The 22,994-nt window shown below is 40.7% G+C and overlaps 1 protein-coding gene across 11 annotated transcripts in view; it reads left to right on the top strand.

The window, feature by feature from the left end:
* Positions 1–22,994, top strand: part of MEF2C (myocyte enhancer factor 2C) — a 199,391-nt gene that overhangs the window by 126,684 nt on the left and 49,713 nt on the right. For 5 of the 11 annotated variants that reach the window (XM_054986346.1, XM_054986351.1, XM_054986345.1 and 2 more), the window contains one exon: positions 10,596–10,739. The exons of 2 other annotated variants lie outside the window; for them this stretch is intronic. In XM_054986346.1, the coding sequence (XP_054842321.1) occupies positions 10,596–10,739 (144 nt within the window). Of the gene's footprint in view, positions 1–10,595; positions 10,740–10,800; positions 10,939–22,994 lie in introns of all 11 variants that reach the window. 4 more of the 11 variants (XM_054986352.1, XM_054986350.1, XM_054986354.1 and 1 more) reach the window with 2 other exon arrangements.

Raw genomic sequence — 22,994 nt, 5'->3', positions numbered from 1 at the left:
TGCAGAAAGCCTGGAGAGTGGGAACCTTCCTAACCTCATCAGGCAGCCCATTCCATGAAGTGGGGGCCAACATAGAGAATGTGTAGCTGTTGATTTTGCCCATTTGAAGGGGGCAGTACCTGAAGAAGGCCCTGTTCAGATGAGCAAAGCTGTAGTAGAGCGCTGGCAGAGAGAAGCAGTCTTACAGCTGTGAGGGACCAGGACCATGAAGAGCTTTGTTTATGATAGCCAACATCGTGAACTGAGCCCTGAATTTGTGGCTATTGCACTTGTGTTCAGGCAATTTTTCAAGTAGTTCTTCCTAATAATGTGAAGAATTTCTGCACTATCAATCCATTTTAAATTTGATCATGTTGTAGTGTAGTCTAGCTTCATACCTTGATTATAATAATAAAAACTGTGCTTATATACTGCTCTTCTAGACATATTAGTGCTCCACTCAGAGAAGTGAATGAAGTCTACAATATTATCCCTGCAATACAAATGGGGACCCAAGGCCACCTGCAGAGCTCATGGCAGTATTCGAACCAGCAGAGCGTTGATTTGCAAGCCAACCACTTGACCACTGTGCTACAGCAGATCCAAACGAATTAGATTCCATTTTGAAGCTTAGAATCGTAGCCTTTGTGGTTTTTTCAGTGACTAGATCCAGTTACCCTCTTCATATTCTCTTCATTTTTTTCTCTAAACAGGTACCAAACATGAAAAATTTACCCGATTCTTGACTGTTTTTGCAGGACAGTGCAGGGTTTGATCTCACTTGTTGGTTGCTTAACAAAACTTTGTTGAGCAGCAAGAATATTGAAACTGTATTTCTGAAGTACTGTGGAAGCCAGCAGCATGTTCATTATATGCTTGAGACATTGGTTCCTGCCATTCCATTCCACTAGCGGTGGTGATGCTTCCTCTGATGAAAGTTGCCCTCCTCAAAGAAGAAGGTGCCTACTGCACTAGGGGAAGGTTCTTTGGACTGGCTTACAGTGCCACTACTAGTGGAATGGATTGGGAAGATCTAGACCATCTCTTCATTGTACTGTATTACATAGGTCTTGATAAGCAGAATCTCATGAGATTTTTAAATGAAAGTCTATATTTTATAGAATCAAAAAGTACGTGGCACCAAGGTCTTCCTAAAACTGATTAGATAACTTTCCAGTCCTGCTATTTGCCATTCATTGTCTTTAAGGGGGTTATTAATTTATGTAATACCAGAATGGTTATAAACAACAGAAAATTCTGTCATTAAACATAAAAGTATCATGTGGACAGGGAAGGTCTGTAAAGTTCTTTAGCTTCGTCATTTAATCAGTGTGATCGCAGTGTGTTTAAGCTCAGGTTTACATGGGTAAATGGGTGCTTTTTTGATTGCAGAAAGATAAAGTATAAGAGCCTAAATAAATGAATTGATCCATGTAACTGAGATCTCAGGTGATGATCATCCCAGTCCTGTTAAAAAGGTAAAGGTAACAAGCATCAAAGTAAACAAGAAACCATTCTGAGGTTGGGGGTAGGGAGGAGTTCAGAGCAGAGTTACAGCCAGAAGAACTGTGCAAGCACCGAGTCATTACTGACTCATGAGGGGGACGTTGCATCACATTTTCTTGGCAGACTTTTGTTATGGGGTGGTTTGCCATTGCCTTCCCCCAGTCATCTACACTTTACTTTCAGGAAACTGGGTACTCATTTTACCAACCTCGGAAGGATGGAAGGCTGAGTCAACCTTGAGCCGGCTACCTGAACCTAGCTTCCGCCAGGATCGAACTCAGGTCATGAGCAGAGCTTGGGCTGCAGTACTGCAGCTTACTACTCTGCACCACAGGGCTCTTCCCAGTCCTGTAACCTGAGATCATTTCATTGGTGATTGTAGCTGGGTCTTTCTATATGCAAAGCCTGTACTTTCTGGCTCCAAACTATGGAACTTGCTCACAAAGTAAACAGCCAGGTGTTTAAATGGGATCACATTTTTAGGGAGTATTACAGTCTTTAGAAGTCTGCAAATAGTATCTTTTACACTGTCACAGTTCTCCTCTTATCTATCCTTCTCATAATAGACATTTAATGGAGAATTGTAAATGTTTCATTTTGCACAGTTGTGATTTTGAGTTGAGGTCTCACCTGGGAATTTCTCCACAGAGGAGATGTAAACTTAAGACATTCTGATGAGCAGTTAAAATGTCTAGAACTGTTAATAGCTGTTTAAAAACAAGGCCTGTGATCTAACACACAGTAGGGTTTTTTTTAGTAAGTGAGCAGATCCCAGTTAATGTATTCATAAAACAGTATTGTATCAGTTTTGTAATTTACTAGAATACTTTCTGTAGAACAATTTGCTTGTAAATTCTAACTTCTGTGAGACAGTTTAGATTGTGATTGATGTTAACCGTTTCTAAGAAGCTAATTACATCTTACATACAAATATGTAAGAGAGTCCTGACTTTAAAAAAAAAAATAGAAACCATTCTGAGGTTGTGGGTAGGGAGGAGTTCAAGAGCAGAGTTACGGTCAGAAGAAGAACTGCCAAACTCATTCTCCACCACCTATTTTCCTCTCCAGATATCACCACTACGTGGCTTTTCACGCAAATAGTGGAGGAACATTTGAGGGAGTCAGATGGAAAGTCTTTGCTAGATAGAGCACTTGAATTTTAATTTACATTTCTAAGGTACTGAGTGTTGTAACTTTTAGAACTGACTAGAAAGTTCAAATATTAAATGCAAGTTGGAGTTTTCTTTTTTCATCTGAAGAATGAGTATGTCAGTGCATTTGCTAATGGTTATGTTGGCAAATGTTATCATTTTGATGAAACTTAATCAACTATAAACATAATTTTTCAGTTATTCCAGGGAAAAGCTGGTACTAACACAATGTTTTCTTGAGGTTCTTTCAAAGAAGCGCCAGGTACTGTAGGAAGCAGGATTTTGTCTCTGTTGGTGGCATATTCTTTGCTGAGTCAGCACTCAAAAACTCTGCCAACATGCTACCTCTGGAAGTGTTGCCTTTCAGATGAAACGCAAAACCAAAATATTGTGGTCATTAAGAATTCCTAAGTGTGTTGTACAAAAATGTGTGTATTAGTTCCAAAGTCTAAAGGGGGGGAAAGTCTATTTCTAGTCATTATATTCTGTCATTCGGTTTCTGCTGGCTGCATCATTTCCTCCCCTAAAAATAGTTGCTGGCAAAGAATAATTCAGATGTTTCCACTGTAGAGGTGGCTGCAATTTGAGATAGCAAAACAGCTCAGAAACATAGTTGAGTATTTTAGATATATTTATTCAAAATATAGTACACCATTTCTTTGATTCTTTAGTATAAATTTAGGGCATATGCAGTACACATGTTACAGTTTTCCTGTGGACATCTAATTTGTTTTACCTGTACAAGTAAAACCACAACATGTGAATATTAGAGATAACAGTTTGCAACAGGATTGCCACAATCCAGGTGCAGCCTGGAGATCTCCCAGAATTATAATTCATCTCCAAACTATAGAGGTCAGTTCCCTTGGAGAAAATGGCAGCTTTGAAGGGTGGACTCTGTGGCATTATACCCCTCTGAGGTCCTTCATGTCCTCAAACTCCACTTTTCCAGGCTCCTTTCCTAAATCTCCAGGAATTTCCCAACCTTGAGTTGGCAATGCTAGTTTCATACCTTATATATCTTACATATCTTCTTATTCAAGAGTCATAATTGATTGTGACTCCTTGTACATTTAGTGGGAAATCTTTGTTTACATCTGCATAATGTGCAGAATTGCACTTAAAAATCTTTAGGTTTCAGGGACTGAAATGAAGGGTAAAATCATCCATTTATAGTGCAGGGATCTGTGTCTATTTTTTATGCTAACCTTTTCCTTGTGTTAGCAAAATGAAAATCAATAGGAATATTTAGTAAATTAAATTTCAGTTTATTTTCAATTTTAATCATATGCACATAAAGAACTACATAGTTCTTTATTCTGTACATATTTCTAGCAGGGTCTATTCAAAGTGTTTTGCTGCCTCAAATACAATGTTTTTAAATGAGTACAGATCACATGTTCATGAATAAAATCAGATGTATAGCAACAAAATGTTGATGAGTAATCAAATGATGCATTGGAATATTTAAATCTTCCCTAAATCATCATTTAAAAAATAATCGACAGTAACGGCATTGTACTCTTACTTTTATTGGAGATCCAATTTTAAACAGAGTTGGCACCATGCATTAGTTAATCCAATGGCATCAACCACTTAGGCTGGGAGCCGCAGTTTGCCTCCTCAGAGGAGGAAGGCAGACAGTGCGCACCCAGGCATCTGGGCATTCACAGGGGGGCGGAGTTGGCAGCCTTTTAAGGCTTCTCCGCCCCCTCAGCTGCTCAGTTGCGCCTCATGCTCGGCCCACCCACCTCACTCTATTTCAGTGCAGGATTAGTCGGTCGCCTTATTGGGGCCAGGTAGGAATTTGTCCCTCCTTGTCCCTGATTGGCACTTGGGCTGGGAGTTTTTCACCTACTTTGCATTGAGAGAAGTGGGAGGTAATTGGCTTGATGGACTGAACTCCATCCCTTGGGAGATTTAAGTTAGGGGAAAATTTGAGCGGGCCAGTGAGCACCCTTGGCACCTCCCAGTTGGTGGGGAATAGGGGTCTGTCAGGAGCGGCTGGCTACTGTACAGCCCAGTTACGAGGACAGATGCCCTGGTGGGGAACCCCTGGACAAGCCAGTCTCCCCCCGCCACTATACGGCCAGGTGGGGGAGCTTTAAAGGGGTGAACCGCTTTTCTTGGCCAGGCCGGGTCCCAGCCATATGATGGATGGCTTGCACCCGGGGGCAGCGGGTGTCTCGCCCAGACAGGTCAGGGCAGAGGTCCAGGAGTGACCCCAGGGCCTGACCTGTACCACTAGTTAGGCCCTTGCTGTAGTTGATGTTCGTTGTAATTTTAATAAAACTGCCCATTTTAGCACCCAAATATTGTGTCTGCCTTTTCATTCTGACTGAGGGGCAAATGACTTTAGCAAAGTTGTTTTATTAACTGCAGATTCATGATTGGTTTTTATTTATAAGGTCAAATGATTAAACAAAACACTCTGAAGTTATATGCTCTGTGGCTGTTCTAAAAATAGCGATCATTCAAAAAAGTGCAGACGGTTATATCTAAAGAACTATGTGCAGAAACAAAATATTCACCAACACAGTCTATAAAAGGTGGTATCAAACAAGAACATCTTTGAATTATAGCTGCGACTACATGTTATACAGTAGTACCATGATCATTTTAAAATAATTTGTTCTTTTAATTTTCAAACGTAGCTTCCAGGGCTGTCCGACACCCTTTTCCAGGGTGGCATGAGCAGAAGAGGCTTTTTAGACCTTTTCTCCTCAGACTTGGTTTCCACTGGAAAAAAACAACAGTTCTGGGCTCCGTTCTTTACTCATTCTGGGGAAAAATATGCTTTCTCCAGGAAGGACAAAAGGGGTAGCTTTTTCAGGAGGTAAATGGAAGGAGAGGAAAAGGTTAAAGACAAAAGCTTTCCCCTCATGTTATGTTCTCCCTCAAAAAAAAAAAAAAGCCCTAGAAGCTGCACTGATAACATTTCAAAGGTTTTTTTTAAAAAAACAACAACAACAATGAAACTAAGACTGCAATCCTATAATCACCATCCCAGGAGTAAGCTCCACTGAATAGGATTGCTCACTAAATGTAACATTTAGTTCTTCCTTTTTCATGCAAAGGTATAAACCATTCGATGAGTGGAACTGGATATAACCTTAAATATGTCAGCTAAAACACAAAAAACCTACTAATCTTTGATCTCTGCTCTCATTATATTTATTATCCCTTGTAATGGTGTCTTCTGTGAATTTGTCTGTCTGCTATCAGTAAGTAGTTAGGCTGAAGAAATGTTTTATAGCAAGGGTATATCTTTCTCCAAATGAGAAAAATCACATAATGATAATGATGATGCTTTGGATATGAAAAAATTGAAATCCTTCTGAGAATTAATGTGGGATGGAAGAAGCTGTAAAAAACAAAGCATGAGAGTGACATGCTCAGACACTTTTTGCACAGTTAAGAGCTAAAAATTATGACAGCATTATGAAGTACAATAAGCAGACTGCTGAAATCCACAGAGATTAGCAGTCCCAGTCTATAGAGGCACTGCCAAGAAAAGCCATCTATGGCCATGTTGCAGCAGAAGCAGCTACGATTGGCTGCTGTCATTTGGTCTGTGCCAGAGTAGACAACAGGTGCAGTCACTGACAGGTGTGGATATCTAGGATAAATAAGATTGCTGATGCTGGGAGATATAGTCTTGTGTCAGATTGTAAACTGCTGAGCTCTCACAGTACACAGAGCCAACTTGCATGTTTTCAGATCAGTTGATGTGCCCTTGTGCACTCCCCCTCCCTTCTTGATGAATTCCTGGATGACTAAACTCAAGTCCTGCCACTACCCAGGGATGTTGATGTCTGAGGGCATAAACACCAGAAATGTCTGCTGCACAAGTTTTTTGGGATGTGTATCTTCCAGTTAAACAAGGCTTCCGTGGTAGAAGTTCCTAGTGGGTTATGTCCATTAAAAGCTTGTCAAGATGAAGTTTTGTTGGTTGCTGTTTTGTATAAAAATGTGTCAGTTGTATATAAATTATAATTTGGTATTTTGTCCCATTGACTAAATTAAGCATGAAGACCAAGGGAACATGTAACTTAGGCGCTTTAGAACACCTTGAAGTTTGAAAAGATAAGAAAATAGTTTGGAGAAAGAAAAGATGAGGATGTAGATTAGTAGTGATCAACAACTGGAGGCTACAGGGCCAAATCCAGAAATTCTTTAAGGCATACATCTGCACTTCTCCCCATTGACATCTTCAAAATGAGAGAGTTTTGGAGGAGTTAGTAGGACTTGCTGAAAGCCATCTTTGAATGTGTAGGACACTGGTCTTTCCATACCCTCGTTAATGAGGCTCTCTTAAACCAAGTTATTGACTGAGTGTATAGTTATTGTACCAGCAATGTAAAAATAAAATTTTCTATGTACCTTCCTTTTCTGATTAATATTTATTTATTTGCAACATAAATATTTATTTATTGGAAACATTTCTATGCCACATCTCCTCGGACTTAATGTGGCTTGTTTAAAAGAAATAATACAAAGGGCTTGATCTTCTTATCAAGTAGGCTGCATTGTTCCCTTGCTTGGATAACCCAGTATCAATACTGAACCTTGGCCATGGATAAACTTGAAAACTCTGGTTTCATTGATTTATCTGCTGCACTGTGAGTTTATAGAGATAAAATCCTGAATGGTGCAGTGTTTGCTTTAAAAAAATGTGTCAAAAATACATCGAAATTAAATGATGTTTTGAAAAGTTAAGAGCTCCCTCTCAGAAAATGCTATATAGCATCTTTATTGAACTTTCTGCATTGCCAAATACAGTAGCAGTCTCTGTACTCACAGTAAGGGTGGTTTGGGAATATACTGCACAGATTTCTGCCTCCTTGAGTTACCCAAGACATAAATCTTCCTAATGGAAGCAAGGAGTGTAGGACCTGGCTGGCCTTCAATGACAGAGAAAGACATTTCAGCTCCAAAGCAAGCAGGAATGACTGGAGGAATCAAGCTTCATCACTACTCGGAGATTCATTCCCCTTCTACAGACTGTGTCATTAGAAAGGATTTTTAAGAGCTGTGCTTGGAGCCCTCATGGTTTTGTTGTGCTGATTATCTGGGCTCCAGAAATTTGAACAGAAGTCCTATGTTAACCCTTTAGGCTCAAAATTTTTAATAATATGAGGAATAAAAATATGAGGAAAAGAAATATATTAAATTCAGACCAAAAAATCAAAGACCTACAGCTCTATGCAGTGCATGGAAAATGTGTCTAGTACGGCTTACTGTCAGTTAAGAGTACATGGAAGAACAGAAGCCTTAATATGTTCTAGCAAAATCATAGATTTCAAACGAAGTGCTAATGAATGAGGCAAAGATTATAATATACAAATTAAAGAGAGTTAAAACTACAGATTTAAAAAATTAAGGTAATAAGATTTCCCCCCCTGTCCATTGGCAACCTTACGTGCATGAAGCTTGAAGAGGGGAGTTAGTTTTTCAGCAACAACTCCCCCCCCCCCACCAGATTAGGTCCTGACCTATATTTTTCTCCCATCTTTCCTGTTGGCCCTGTTCTTTACACCAAGTAGTAACTCAAAAAAATATGCTGCCTCAAGGTTTGAATCTGTGGAGATGTGCTTTTGAAATACCTGCATAAGTCCAAATGTCAGAGGTTATCCAGTGGTACTAGAGGATGCATATTAATATCCCCCAGATGACCAAGGTAGTACTGTTTTAAAGGTCAAATAAAAACCCATTCTCAGTGCTTCTAACCAGTGGTGTGCACTGTGTCAGAAACTGTGATATTGTTGCATTGAGTATGTTATGTTATGTTATGTTATGTTATGTTATGTTATGTTATGTTATGTTATGTTATGTTATGTTATGTTATGTTATGTTATGTTATGTTATGTTATAGAGCTGCAGTAGCATAGTGGTTAAGTGACTGGGCTCCAAGCCAGCAATCTGCTGGTTCGACTCCCACTACTGCCATGAATTCTGCAGGTGGCCTTGGGTAAGCCAGTCCTCTCAGCCCCAGCTCCCCGCCAGTATTGTGGGGATAATAATATCACTGACTTTGTTCACTGTTCTGAGTGTGGCACTAATCTGTTCCAGAAGGGAGTATATAAGCACACTGTTGTTGCTGCTGTTGTTATATATTTTCCACCTACTACATTCATGAGATTTCCTTTGTGCAGTTGTCCCCAATCTAATCCAAACTTAACTTTCAGTAAGTTTAAACATTATCTATACTGTGTTGATTTCTTGGCATCCCTAACAAAGGATCTCGCTCAGTGTATCAGTGACCCCCTGCATATGCTCAGTGGCTTTCTTAAAAAGAAATCAGATGAGATATTTGTACTTATTATTAGTTGTCACATTCATATGCTGCCATTCTGAGAACAGGTGGTTGTTTCCTTTCAACTTCATAGCACCTCTGTGCAGTTTTGGTTGGGCTAAGAGACAGTGACTTGCCCAAGACCATCTAAAGAGCTTGGCAGCTGAGTGGGAATCTTAACATGACTTACATGACATTTAAAGTTACTGTTCCAGCATCACACCACAATGCCTGTTCTTCCTCCTCCTTTAACTCACTGTAGTCCCCATTCAGCTTAGTCCTGTGGTGGAAATTTAAATAAAGGAAGAGGAGATATATTATGTGTGTGTGAGTTGGTTCGGATTCAGGTATGCTTTGCCATTTCTGCTTGTGTGACTCACAAATAAGCCTTCCTTCCTTCCTTCCTTCCTTCCTTCCCTCCCTCCCTCCCTCCCTTCCTTCCTTCCTCTTTCTTTCTTTCTTTCTTTCTTTCTTTCTTTCTTTCTTTCTTTCTTTCTTTCTTTCTTTCTTTCTTTCTTTCTTTCTTTCTTTCTTTCTTTCTTAGGGAGGAGGAATCTAAATTGGAGACTTTTTGTTTGCTTAGATCTGAAATTGTATTCAGTAGATGGTTTTCTGTATGTATAGTAAACAATACAGTATATTGTTTCATAAGATTTTATGAAAATAAAGATTTTATGGCGGGGGAAAGTCTCTTCTGTTAACATTTTTGGTCTGAGAATGAGAAATTGAGAATGTGCTAGCAATGTGTAACGTGGGCATCCTGATTTAGGACCAAACTAAATGCATGTTTTTCATTCATTTTCATTTCATTGAGGGAGGGGGATAAGTCTTGTTGAAGTCACCGTATTGTTTAACCTTTTCCTCTCTACTGTTTCCCCTAAATCAAATAGAGGTAGCTGTTGCCCTGCATAGGAAACATGTTTTCCTGAGTGAGGCAAATATTAACTTTGGGGTAGGGGGGAGAGAGACTGAGAAATTTATATCAGGAAAATGGCACAGGGGGAAAGCCTTACAACTTTCTCCTTGGAACCACATCCCAACCTTGCTCATAGTTCTCTGGTTTGTTCCTAACATCCTCATTTGAGTCGTGTTAGAGTGGACCTCCCCCCCTCCCCCCGCCGCCATTGGATGCTGTCATGCTGCAGAAATCATTCACCTCTGGGCTTACTTATGCGGAACAAAACAATCCAGGAAGAGAATGGTAATAGTAGCACAACGATAGTACTGTACCTCATAATGTGTGGGTGTAGCCTTGTTGCAGAAAGATCTCCACTCTGCCTCACAAAGAATTGCTGGCAGCCCCTCCTTGAACAAATGCATTATCCTTCTCTAGATGCTTTAAAGGATGTAACTGCTGGAATGTATTACCCACTGATGTTTCTGTTGCAGGGGAAAACATAGATGGTAGCAGAGACATTTATTAGATTGTATACTCTCTCCTTTTATTAACTGGCTCCAGCTTCAGGAGAGGTCACAGTGGCTCTCTCTTTGCTGCTGGAAACAGAAGCTGCAGTTTGTTGACCTAATGCATCTCTCTTCTGTTTCTCTCTCTAATGTAAAATGTAACAGCCTTTAATCACCAGGCAGCTTGCACCATAGCAATGGCCCTGGATCTCTCTTGCAGCCTATGTCAAGGCTTGAACTTTCCAAATTATGTATTTCAGACGTTGAGAAAGAAAGGACTTAATGGCTGTGACAGTCCAGACCCCGATGCAGACGATTCAGTAGGTCACAGCCCTGAGTCTGAGGACAAGTACAGAAAAATTAATGAAGATATTGATCTAATGATCAGCAGGCAAAGATTATGTGTAAGTACTCCAAGCTCCCTTTCATTTGTTTTACTTTATGATATTTCTCTGAACCTGGCAGGCATTGAACAAGAAAGAAAACAAAGGCTGTGAAAGCCCCGATCCTGACTCCTCTTATGCCCTCACCCCACGCACTGAAGAAAAATACAAAAAAATTAATGAAGAATTTGATAATATGATCAAGAGCCATAAAATACCTGTAAGTACCAAAGGTTAGATGGCTGTCTGCTGATAACCGCTGCAGTAACACACTCTAACCCTTTCAGTCTTGGTTTCTTACCAATATATATATATATATATATTCAGAGAGGCACTCATTTTGACAACTTCCCCCCTTAAAACCAAATTTCATTTATAGGAAATACCGCACCAATATTTATTTCCCACCTTGAGGTGTGTGAAGTTTAATGAGATGCATCTGACATACAAATGAAGCCAAAGGCAAAACCTAAAGAAGGAAGTTAAACTGTGTGATATGTACAGTGGATGTTCAGAATTCTGGTTTACCACACCAGTTTACCCTAAAATGTATTTAAAGAACAACTGTGGAAATCTTGCAGTGGACAACTTAATGCACTCACTGACTGCTTTCTGTGAGTATATAGGAAGAGAGAGAAAAGAATAATACACATCACACATTATTTATTTACTTATCAAGACGATTCATGTCCTTCTGTCAGGCAAATGGCATAAAAGACGGTTCACAATGTGAAATTAGAAATGTTATAAAATTTTACACAAGATTTTAAAAATATTTGAAAGAATGTGAATCTTGCTACCACACAACATTATTCTCCGAAGTCAGTTACCACACTGAAGGGTTATGTAGCTAATTGCTAGTTGCAGGAAAAACAAACTGCATGAGAGCCTAATGGTAGCGTTCAGTCACGTTTGTATGTTGGAGGTGATTTTACGGCTTTATCAGAAGACTTGCTTTGATTCCATCAGCATTTCTCTTAACGCTTTAATGAGCGCTAAATTTTGTTTTAACCAAGACAGAATTTCTAACAGTCATATGCCTTGCCAGATACTTAAGAGAAATAACTCTGCATGTGGCTATTTTGTTTGCACAGATGTAAACGGGGGGAGGGGAGCTCTACATGAATACTAAATAAGTTCTGTTAGTGCCATTTTCAGTAGCAAATTTCCGAGGAATAACTGTGTTAGTATGTAACAGCAAAAAAGACACCCCCCCCCACCCCAAAAAATCCTTTGACGTTTTAAAGAATCACAATAATAAGCTTCTTTGCATATTATGTAAGGAGTTATTTGGAGAAACCCACATGTTTCTGGGGTATACCTGGGTTTCCCCAACAGGCCCAGTAGTGCCCCTCTGGCTCTCTTACCAGCTGGGAAAGTGATGTTTGGGGGAAGACATAGTCTCCGCTACTAATGCACTATAATTCTAATCAGTCACTGTATGTGTAGGAATTAAGGAAAACTCACAACTCAGAGCCAGTTTGGTGTAGTGGTTAAGAGCATGGGACTCTAATCTGGAGAGCCGGGTTTGATTCCCCACTCCTCCGCTTGAAGCCAGCTGGGTGACCTTGGGCTAGTCTCAGCTTCTCGGAGCTCTTGCAGACCCACCCACCTCACAGGGTGATTGTTGTGTGAGGATAATAATAACTCTTTGTAAACCACTCTGAATGGGCATTAAGTTGTCCTGAAGGCCGGTATATAAATCAAATGTTATTATTACTATTATTTATATGTAACTGTGTTATATCTGTCACAGGATGGAGACACAGGTCAAACCTGTGTATTCTATAACGTGTGAGGAGCTGTATAAGATTCTATCCCATGAAAGTTTATGCACAGACTAAATGTGTTAGTCTTCTAGGTGCCATTTTGTTATATTCAGTAGCATTATGTATGATGGTTAAATTTGTTAATTTTTCCAGCCTCTAAAACCAATGCTTTAACCCTGCACTCCTCCACCGCTTTTCTTCTTTCTTTCTTTTTGTAATTATAGAACAGAATTCAACATTAAGGTGCCTTAAGTGATTTCATTCCAATAAGCATTTCAGAAGAATTTTAGGATGAGTTCAGACATGATGGATAACTGCACTTATCAAATGATAATTAGCTGTAGCTGGTTATAGATATGGTTATCACATGATTATGTTATGGGTTTGTTGTCTTTTTTCTTGCTGAGTGCAAATGAGACACATGCTTGGAGTTTGAGGTCTGTGTGGCTATCACTTATCATTTGGAGATTATCACTTAAACCGAATGTATGAATTTAAGACTTATACACAACTAGTTTACCATGCGTCACAGACCTTTAGATGGCACTGGATTTCTAGCCACTGTGTGTGACAGAATGTTGGACTGGATGGGCCACTGGCCTGATCCAACATGGCTTTGCTTATGTTCTTATGTTCTGATGGAATAGTTAACCTCTAGAATTTCTGAAAACATCTGAAAATGCAAATAAATGCAATAAGAGCCTCTGTTGCAAACTATGGCTCTTTGGACCCTACACAAAATAGATATGGACTCAAATCTACCACTGGCTCCTGATACAGCCCCGGAATGTGTTGCATGTGGACCAGACTGGTTTGACTGCCCTGCACTGTCTTGACTGTCCCCCTGCTGACCTTCTCCAAGGGCAGATCAGTGGGATCTCTACCCTGTCCCTTGCACTACTGAGCATGGATTTGTTGTTGTTGCGTGACTTCACTCTCGGTGGGAAGCTGCAGTGGCTTATTTCTTCCAAGCGACTGTCTTAAAACAATAATTAAAGGGTAATCTAGATCAAGCATCCTATGTCATAAAAGTGCACTTACTAGAGTATATTAACCAAGAAGCATACAGCCTTTATGCATAGAAATGTGGGACAGGTGCAAAAACAGTTTAAACTGCAAAATAGTAAAAAGACCAATAGCACCTTTAAGACTAACCAACTTTATTGTAGCATCGGCTTTCAAGAGCCACAGCTCTCTTCATTAGATGCATCTGATGAAGAGAGCTGTGTCTCTCGAAAGTTTATGCTACAATAAAGTTGGTTAGTCTTAAAGGTGCTACTGGACTCATTACTATTTTGCTGCTAGAGACTAACATGGCTATCTCCTCTGGATCTGGTTTAAGCTGTGAAACACAAATGTACTGTAAGCTGTGAGCCTGCCTCACATCGTAATCGAGAGAAGTATCTGTCCTAGATACATTCTTAGAAACATTTGCCAAGTTTAAATAAACTTTGCTTTGGATGCAAGTATTTGCTCTTTCTATCTAGAACATTCCAATCCCATCCTTTCTTCCAGAACTTTAAGTGACATACATGATTCTTCCTTATTTTATTATCACAACAACCCTTTGAGGTAGGTTAGGAGAGTGCATCACTGTTCCAAGGTCACAATGTGAGCTTTATGGCTGAGTAGGGTTGCCATGTCTCTCACTATGGTGGGAGACCTCCTGCCAGCACTCCCCATTGCCTGCCGCTGTTCTATCAGCTAAACCACAACAAGGGACTACGGTATGTAATAAACCAAATAAACCAAGAACAACCATGTTCAGGCTTAAATACCAGTCCCCAAATAAGGGTTTCCTCTATTATTTGTGAAAAGACTATAGTAATTAAATAAATAATACAACTTCCGCTGTTCATGTCTGATACCTCTCGCTATGGTGGGAGACGTCCCACCAGCACTCCCCGCTGCCTGCAACTGTTCTATCAGCTGACAGGAGAAAAATACATTTTAAAATTGGCATTGCACCAACAGCACCCATATTGCCCCCCTTCCGGCTCCCACTGTTTGCCAGCTACTGGCTGGCAGCTCTGGCTGAGTGTGGATTTGAGCCCACATATCCCAGATCCTAGTCTAACACTGTAACTACTATACCACACTGATTCTATTTTGGTTTGCTTAATCAAAGAATGAACTTCAGTGGTCCTCACACTTGCACAAGTTCTGTGCTGAGACTGAAGACTTCTTGGTTTAGAACTGTCATCCAAATCAGGCAGTGTAGGTCCACTCTGTTGATGAGTGGCACTTTCTCTGGTGTAAAGTCGACATGGGCATGAACCACAAAAAACCCGAACCATGCGGTTTGTGGGTTTCCAGGAACCACGAAATCCCATGAACTGGGGCAAGTTCCCGAACCAGTTCGTGGTTCGTGGGGTTTAAATGCCCCTTTCCGGCTGCTTAGCAGCAGGGAAAGGGACATTTAATCGTTTAAAGGGCCCTTTAAATGGCCCAAACCCCACAAACCCCATCTCCCACCCCACCCCCCATACGCTTACCTTGTCTTCTCTGCGGCCACGGCCTCCTCCTCCTCTTCCCATGAGTGGCGGGAAGGTCATTTTCAGCCTCCTCCGCTGCTGCACGGGCCCGCAGGGTGGTGAAGGAGGCCAAAAATGGCCTTTCCACCCCTCAAATGGCTGCCGCGGTAGGATCCGCACCTGCCAGCTGATAGTTTAAAGGGACCTGCCACTTGCAAGTGGCAAGAAAAGTTTAAATGGCCATTTCCCCTTTAATACAAACCAAATGAACCAGTTCGTGGAAATGAGCTTCCACGAACCACTCCTTCACGAACCACGAACCAGGCTGGTTCGTATTCAGGTTCGTGCCCATCTCTAGTGTAAAGGGCCTTTCTGAGGTCTTTTCTGAGGTTGATGAGAGCCCTGTTTCAGGAAAAGCATCTTTGAGCCTGAGGAAAATACCACCAGCAGTGGAACAGAAATACAGGATCCAACCCAATGTAGTTTATTTCTTGTCAACAAAGCATGATTAAGCTGTGGTTTAAAAATTTTGGTTTGTAGACAAACTGAAATTTGTTAAAGCACCCGGTTAATATATGACAATAAAGTGTGGTTAGTTACAAACCAGGAAATTCTTATCTTCAGACCTGGAGTGGTGCAAATGGGAGGAGGACAGGGGAAGGAAGAAGGGTATGAGATTTGTTCTCATCATAAACAACCAACTCACAGCTTGTTTGGTTTGTTCCTGATCTTTTGAGTGCATCTTCCTGTATGGATACAAATGATCAGGCATGTGTTGATTACCCTTTCAGAAATGAACAGTTATTTTGCACAAATAGGCAAAAATATCTCTTTCTGCAAAAGCAAAAAAGCACCCTTTGTATACAAAATGCTCACAGTCTCTTATGACACCCAGTCAGTTTCATGTGCAGGAGTCAACATCCAGATGGGAGGCATTTGCTCTTAAGAATTTCTTCCACAATTTCAACATTTTTGGACTGTTTGTAACTCATTCCTAGGCAAGTGGATCTTTTATATATATTAAAGAACACTTGACTGAATTGATCTGGCCTTTGAACTAAAAGTCTTGCTTTCACAAACTTTTGGAAAACTAACATTGTACCCAAGAGACCAGAAAAGCTCCAAGTTGGGCCAAGGTTCCTTTCGAGCTCTTCTTTTTCCATAATGCTTAACATGTGTATGCAGTTTTTAATTGAATGCATTCACCCTTTGCACTCACGCTCTTCTCAGTTGCCTAATGCCATATGTCGGAGGGAGAGCTTTGATGTTGCCTCTGTGATTTTAGCAAGCTAAGCTTCAACATGAAGATGTTGCTCAAAAACACAGCAGCCGTAGTACTGAGTGCCTTGAATGTCTTGTGAAACCGCCAGCCTGTTCTTCCTTCACCTGCTAGAAAGCTTTCCACTGCTGGCCTTCCTGTTTCAGTTGCTATGCTGAAAGATCTGTCACAGGGGAATTAAAAAGATGCCTCTGTTCAAATGGGATTTCCAGGAAGGGTTCCAGATTCAAGAATTCCCATGCATTTCATTACTGGATAGAACTTCTACAGGTGTAGCTTCTTAATATTTCTCATTAATTTTTAAATACAAGCATAAAGTTCATGTAATGAATGTACATCTCTGCACTCAGCAGAAATAATTATATTTTAAAAGCACTATTAAATTATTATGGAAACGCCCTTATTATAGTATTAACAAATAAAGAAGATAATACTTTAGGGACTGTTATGATAGAAGGAGGGATTTTGTAGAAGCTATCAAATAATATTTGTGTTTTGTGGAAAAAGTTTAATATTTAATTGTCTTTTGTGGAAGAAGTTATACTTACAGGAACAACACAAACATGTAGTTGTAGAAACAGTCCTAAGTGGAAGAAAGTCTAGTTTTATTTAATAGGGTTTAGTCCCAGGAAACTACCTTTAGAACTGTAGACTAAGCAACTGGTAGGCAACATTGCTAAGTTGCACTGTTGAAGGTGGGGAAAGTCTGGACTTTTTTTACAGTGGAGACCAAAATGGACTTTTATGAAACTTTATATCAACAGAAAGTGGCTCAAAGAGTGCTAGGATCTGACCAGAAATCATTCTGTTTCTAGAGGAACAGAGCAGAGAGTCTCTTCTTTTGCAAGCATAGAGAGCCTGGCCTTGGTAATTTCCAAGTCTATCAACCGAGCATAATTATCTCTCTGTGTAAAAACACTAAGCCTCTAAAGACTGTGAAACCGTATTACTTTCTTTGTTTTGTTCTTCCAAGAAAGCATATCACACTTAAAGCAAAACAAAACCTACAGCAGGAACCCATTCCTGATCATGAGTGGATTCTGGCAGTAAGTTTCTATATTTAAAATCATACTCAGAGTCTCTCTATGCAAGACATTTTACACGGGTATGCTTAAGTGACTTACTTTCTCTGTAGGCTTTTTTGTGTACTCTACCTCCCTAGCAGTGCATGTGTATCCACAATGGGAGAACAAGTATAAGATCTTTCATTTGAGCATCCCTGTGTAAGATGCCTTGTGTAGAGAGATTGTCAGTGGTATATTTTAGTGGATGGGTTGAGGAGAAGCATGTAGCACCATATCCTGAGCAGAGGTGCTAAAAAGTTAAAGTCTTTTATCAAAAACATTTTTACTCTGTGGGTCAATAAAATATTGCTTGTGTATTAAATGCTTCAGCTGAGTCATCTAGATTGGCTCAGTTTGTCCAGACAGCAAGGATGGTGCACATGATTGCCGTGCTCTCTGCAACTACTTTCCCCCCTTCCTATGGCCAAACAACTGATTGCGGAAAGCAACTTATTTGTCTCATTTGCTCTGGACAGAACTGTGCATTCCTGTACTTCTGGCAGAGGAGAAAGTGGTCACCATGAGCAGGGGATTGTGTATTCCAACTTTCCTTTTTCCAGTGCAGGATCTTGGAGAGTGTGTAAGCCATGTGCTTTAATAAAAGGAATAAAGGTACCGTTTGGGGCATGTTTCTGTGAAAAGATGTGAGTATGTTCTAGAAATGCATATATTAGGATTGACAAGGCAAAATAAATTGAGGTGGGGAATTAGATTTGGAGACTAGTAAAATTTAAGAGGTCAACTAGTATTCAAAGGTGGCACTTTAAAAGTGAAGAGTCTATGTTGGAGGAATTATCTCACGAGGACTTAGGAAGTGGTCAGGCCGCATCACATGGTTATTTTCAGCATGGTAACGACACCTCCTTGCTAATACCAAAGGCTGAAGCTGTTGTATGACTGCTGAATGCATGAGCACAGTGAGACACAGATTGGCCTTGTGCAGGCCACAGCAAAAGGAGAGCACAGAAAGGCCTGCACAGAGTGTCGACCAACTGTGCTGTTTTGTGCATGCCATTAGCAGTCCTGCAACAGCCAGAGTCTGTAGTTCTGGTGGGTGTGCCCTGCTAAGCATGATGAACTGTTTCAGCCCAAAAAACTTCACATAAAGGTCTCTTCTGCCTTCACTGGGGGCCTGTTCCCACATAAATTTAGGAGTACCAAAGGGATACTTTTATCATGCTACTTGTCCTTTAAGGTATTTTTTCCTGTGGTGGCTGCACATTGCAATCTCCCCTGAAAAGCCGCATGATGATACCACAATATGGGATGAATAACATATTTGTCAATTTCTGACAGAACTCAAATGTTGGGAAAACTTTTAGGACTCTATTGTATAGCTCCCCCATAAGCACCCTTTCTGAGTTGGCAGAGCTGCTAGCAGACATAGTGCTGGAGACACCTAGACTTCAACATACATGCTGAGTGTTCAAAGTCAGGCCGGGCTCAGGAATTTTTAGCTTCTCTGGCAACCCTGGGTCTCTCTCAAATTGTGATAGGCCCTACTCATGAAAGAGGCCACACCTTAGACTTAATATTTTGCACTGAGCCTTTAAGAGAAAACCTTGTTGCAACATTGGAAGTTTGGCCAGAACCATGGTCAAACCACCATTGAAGGCAAAAGTTAATATAGCTCCAACTCCCCACAAAATTGGGGGTCCAGTTAAAATGATTCACCCACACTCATGGACCCTTCTAGATCCCTTGGGGGATTTTAAAATCCCAGACACATGCCCTGTGGTGGCTGCTGTAGGAATGTTGAATGCAACACTCCTTGAAGCCATTGACACCATTGCTCCTTATCGGCCGCTCCAGCCCTTGGGACGGACACCAGCCCCATGGTTAACCACAGAGCTGGCTGACTTAAAGAGGGTTGGAAGACATTTAGAAAGGCGCTGGATAAAAACTCACGCAGAAGCAGATAGAATATGCTACAGAACCCACTGGAGGACCTATGAAGTGGAAATGAAAGCTGCAAAGAAATGTTATTTTTCGGCAACTATTGCGTTGGCTAGTTCATGACTATCCCAATTGTTTAAGATATCCAGACGCCCCCTAACCCCTAAATCTGAACCTTCAAGGTCCCAAGAACAGACAATTAACTGTGAGGCCTTTGCTAAGTTTTTTGCTGATAAAATAACAGGAATACACTCAGATCTAGATGCTAGCTGCAATGCAAGCGAAATAGAAGAAATGCCAAATATATTATGCTGCTTATATTTGGACTGCTTTGAACCAATCACAATGACAGATCTTAACAAGATCTTGATGTCTATGAAAACCACTACTTGTGCGCTCGATCCTTGCCCATCCTGGCTGTTTACCTCAAGTACGGACCGCATAAGTGAGCCACTAAGGTCTATTGTAAATCAATCACTAACTCAAGGCAGCTTTCCCCGACAGCTCAAACAGGCGATTATCCATCCACTACTTAAAAAACCATCCTGAGACAAAAATGATGTGGCCAATTATCGCCCAGTCTCTAATCTGCGCTTCCTGGGCAACGTGATGGAGAGAGCAGTAGCTGACCAACTCCAGACCTTCTTGGATAACTGTAACGCTCTGGACCCTTTCCAATCAGGCTTCAGACCAGGGCATGGGACAGAAACAGCACTAGTAGCTTTAGTGGATGATCTCCATCTGAATATGGACAAGGGCCATGCCTCCTTACTGCTTCTGTTGGATCTGTCTGCAGCCTTTGACACAGTAGACCATGCCATCCTGTTGAAGCGTTTAGAAACAAGTGGGCATCAAAGGATGTGCCCTGGACTGGTTTAAATCGTTTTTCTTGGAGCAGACTCAAAGGATGGCCATTGGAGATCAACTATCTCCAGAATGGTAACTATCATGTGGCGTTCCATAGGGCGCAATCTTATCTCCCATGTTATTCAACCTCTACGTAAAGCCTTTAGGAGAACTCATTTGCAGCTATGGAGTTGGATGTCATCAATATGCAGATGACACCCAACTCTATATCTCGCTATCCAGGTCCTCACAGGATGCAGTGGAAATCTTAGATCTCTGTCTGACAGTTGTGGTTAAATGGTTGAAAAACAGCAAATTGAAATTGAACCCAGACAAGACTGAAGTGATGCTTGTTGGGAAGGCAGAGATCTTGAAGGACATTGTACTCCCCACTTTCGATGGAGTTTGTCTGACCCTTGCAGACTTGGTTAAGAGCCTAGGGGTTATACTGGATCCAGCGTTATTACTAGAAAAACAAGTGAAGGCAGCGGCAAAAAATGCTTTCTACAACCTGACTCTAGCCTGGAAGATGGCCTCTTATCTTGACACGGCTGACCTGGCCACTTGGATCCATGCTATGGTAACATCAAGGCTTGACTATTGTAATGCTCGATACATTGGCCTCCCATCTAAGTTAACTAGGAGGCTCCAATTAGTGCAAAATGCTGCAACTCGATTGTTATCACAAGCAAGCAGGAGCATGAACATCATTCCCATCCTACAGTCGCTCCACTGGCTACCCATCGTTTACCGTGCTCAGTTCAAGGTATTAGTTATTACATACAAAGTTCTTCACAGCATTAGTCCAACATACCTACGGGACCGCCTCCCTCCCTATGTTCCTCGCCAGCAGCTTTGCTCATCTGAACAGTGTCTCCTGCAGGTACCAGGCTGCACACAGGTAAAGTCAGCAGCAGCCTGTACACGGGCTTTCTCTGTGGTAGCCCCTATCTTGTGGAATGACCTGCTTGAGGAAGTCAGAAGAGCCCCCACTCTCCTGGCTTTCAGTAAACGATGCAAAATCAAACTATTTTTACTCAAATGGGAGGGCTGTATTGTAGGGATGGGGTGCTTCACGGTTGGGGATCATAGACTTCATCACCATTTTTGCCTCATATATTATCTGCTGCTTTAAATGTGTATTCCTATATACAACCATCGCTCCATACTGTCTAATATTAGTCCTAGAATTGATTGTTTTGCTTCAATATCTCTGCTATGTCTTGGATCCTTGCTAATGCTATGTCTTTAAACTTGTATATGTTTACCTTATGGTATTGTATTGAAATGTACTTACTTGATACTGATTGTATTAACCTCATACTCTGTAATCCACCTTGAGTCTCAGTGAGAAAGGCAGACTATAAATGACCTAAATAAATAAATAAATAAATAAAAATAAGTAAGTATCTGTTTTTGAAAAAGAAGTATGCTGATATTACCATATTGCTTTTTTGCACACCATAAGGTACAGGCATGTGCATTAAAATCTTCTGAAATGGTGTGGAATATAGCCAGTGACAGTGTGTGTGGGGGGGGTTGCCTCTGTGGACTGCTCACCACAAACCTTTAAAATGGTGATTTGAATACTTTGAATACAGTGAATACTTTCACTGTAACAGAATGTTACTCATGATGTGGAATATCACATCATGGAGAGGAGATACCTTACTTGGAAGAATTAATGTATTCCCAGAGCATTATTCATTTCTGCTTGCATGTCATGAGATCTCTAAGGTCCAATTGTTTCTTCGTATTCTATGCTCTTTATTTTCTGTGCTCTGGAAATGCAAACGATATGCCACTCCCGTGAAGCTAGTCAAAAACAAAAGCTAGGAAGGGATTATTTGCTTCCTCCTATTTTACAATTTTTTGCACAAGAATTGTGTCCATATCTGAGTATAAAAGGAAAATTTAGAACTGAAATATTTGCAACAGGGCTTGATTCCAAGCTTATGTTAATATTAATTGCATGGGATAGTTGTATAATCCACTTGAGGTCCACCCAATCATGTGCTGCATTAGATGGACCACAGTGGCCTGTACCATCTGAACTCAGTGGCAGAGTACATGCTTTGTTTGTATAAGCACCCATGGTTAATATGTATCATCTCCAGCTGCTAAGGACCTCAGACAGCAGAGCTCAGGAAGACCTCATCTCGAGACATTCGGTAACCTTGTTCCAGCCAAACTACACAATATTAAGCTGGATGGACCAGTAGTCTGACTTGGGCAGATTCATAGGTTCACAGGGCTGTGGTCATGATGTTGAGTGTCTGTGGGAGGGTATCTGCTTGATCACAGCACCATGGGGTCCTCCCAAGCTGCCTCATTCTTAAAGATATGTACACTCTGTCCCTTGAATCTTGTTTCTGTTTTCTTCCAGTTGTGAAATCAAACATGACCTAAATTCATCACACCATTTGGCTATGAAAAATGGGGGTGGGGGAGGGTGGAGAAATAATGAAGTAATCAGGTCTTCACAATAATTTTTGAAAAGGAAAAAATGATACAAGCATGAGCCCTGTTCTTGGGCTCACAAGGAACAAATAAAAGGCCAGGAATATATTTATTAGGTAAGAATTATATGTTGTTAGCCTAAAAGAGACTGATGTCCATGTGAGACAAAACATCTGATAGCAATTATACATTTATTTGTGCAAGCTTATAACATAAGCAGCTGTGAAGGTCACTGTACTGTAAAATACTTCTGAGGCCAATACAGGTTGAAAAGAGAGAGCAAGGCACACATAATTATGGACAACGGATTATAAAATATTTTCTGGTATGTGGCTCACAAATTTCTGCTCTTTGAATAGATCAGAAATATTACATTCATCACCACATATTGAATTCATGTTTGATCTGATGCATGATTTTGAGACTGATATAAATTGAATTGAATATGGTAGAATTGGCCAGAAGTTGTAGTAGGGAAGGGCAAGATA

This window comes from Eublepharis macularius, chromosome 8, assembly GCF_028583425.1.
Source record: "Eublepharis macularius isolate TG4126 chromosome 8, MPM_Emac_v1.0, whole genome shotgun sequence".
In the NCBI taxonomy this organism is placed as follows: Eukaryota; Metazoa; Chordata; class Lepidosauria; order Squamata; family Eublepharidae; genus Eublepharis; species Eublepharis macularius.
Note: the sequence above shows the minus strand (reverse complement) of the source record. Positions and strands in the feature narration are given on the sequence as shown.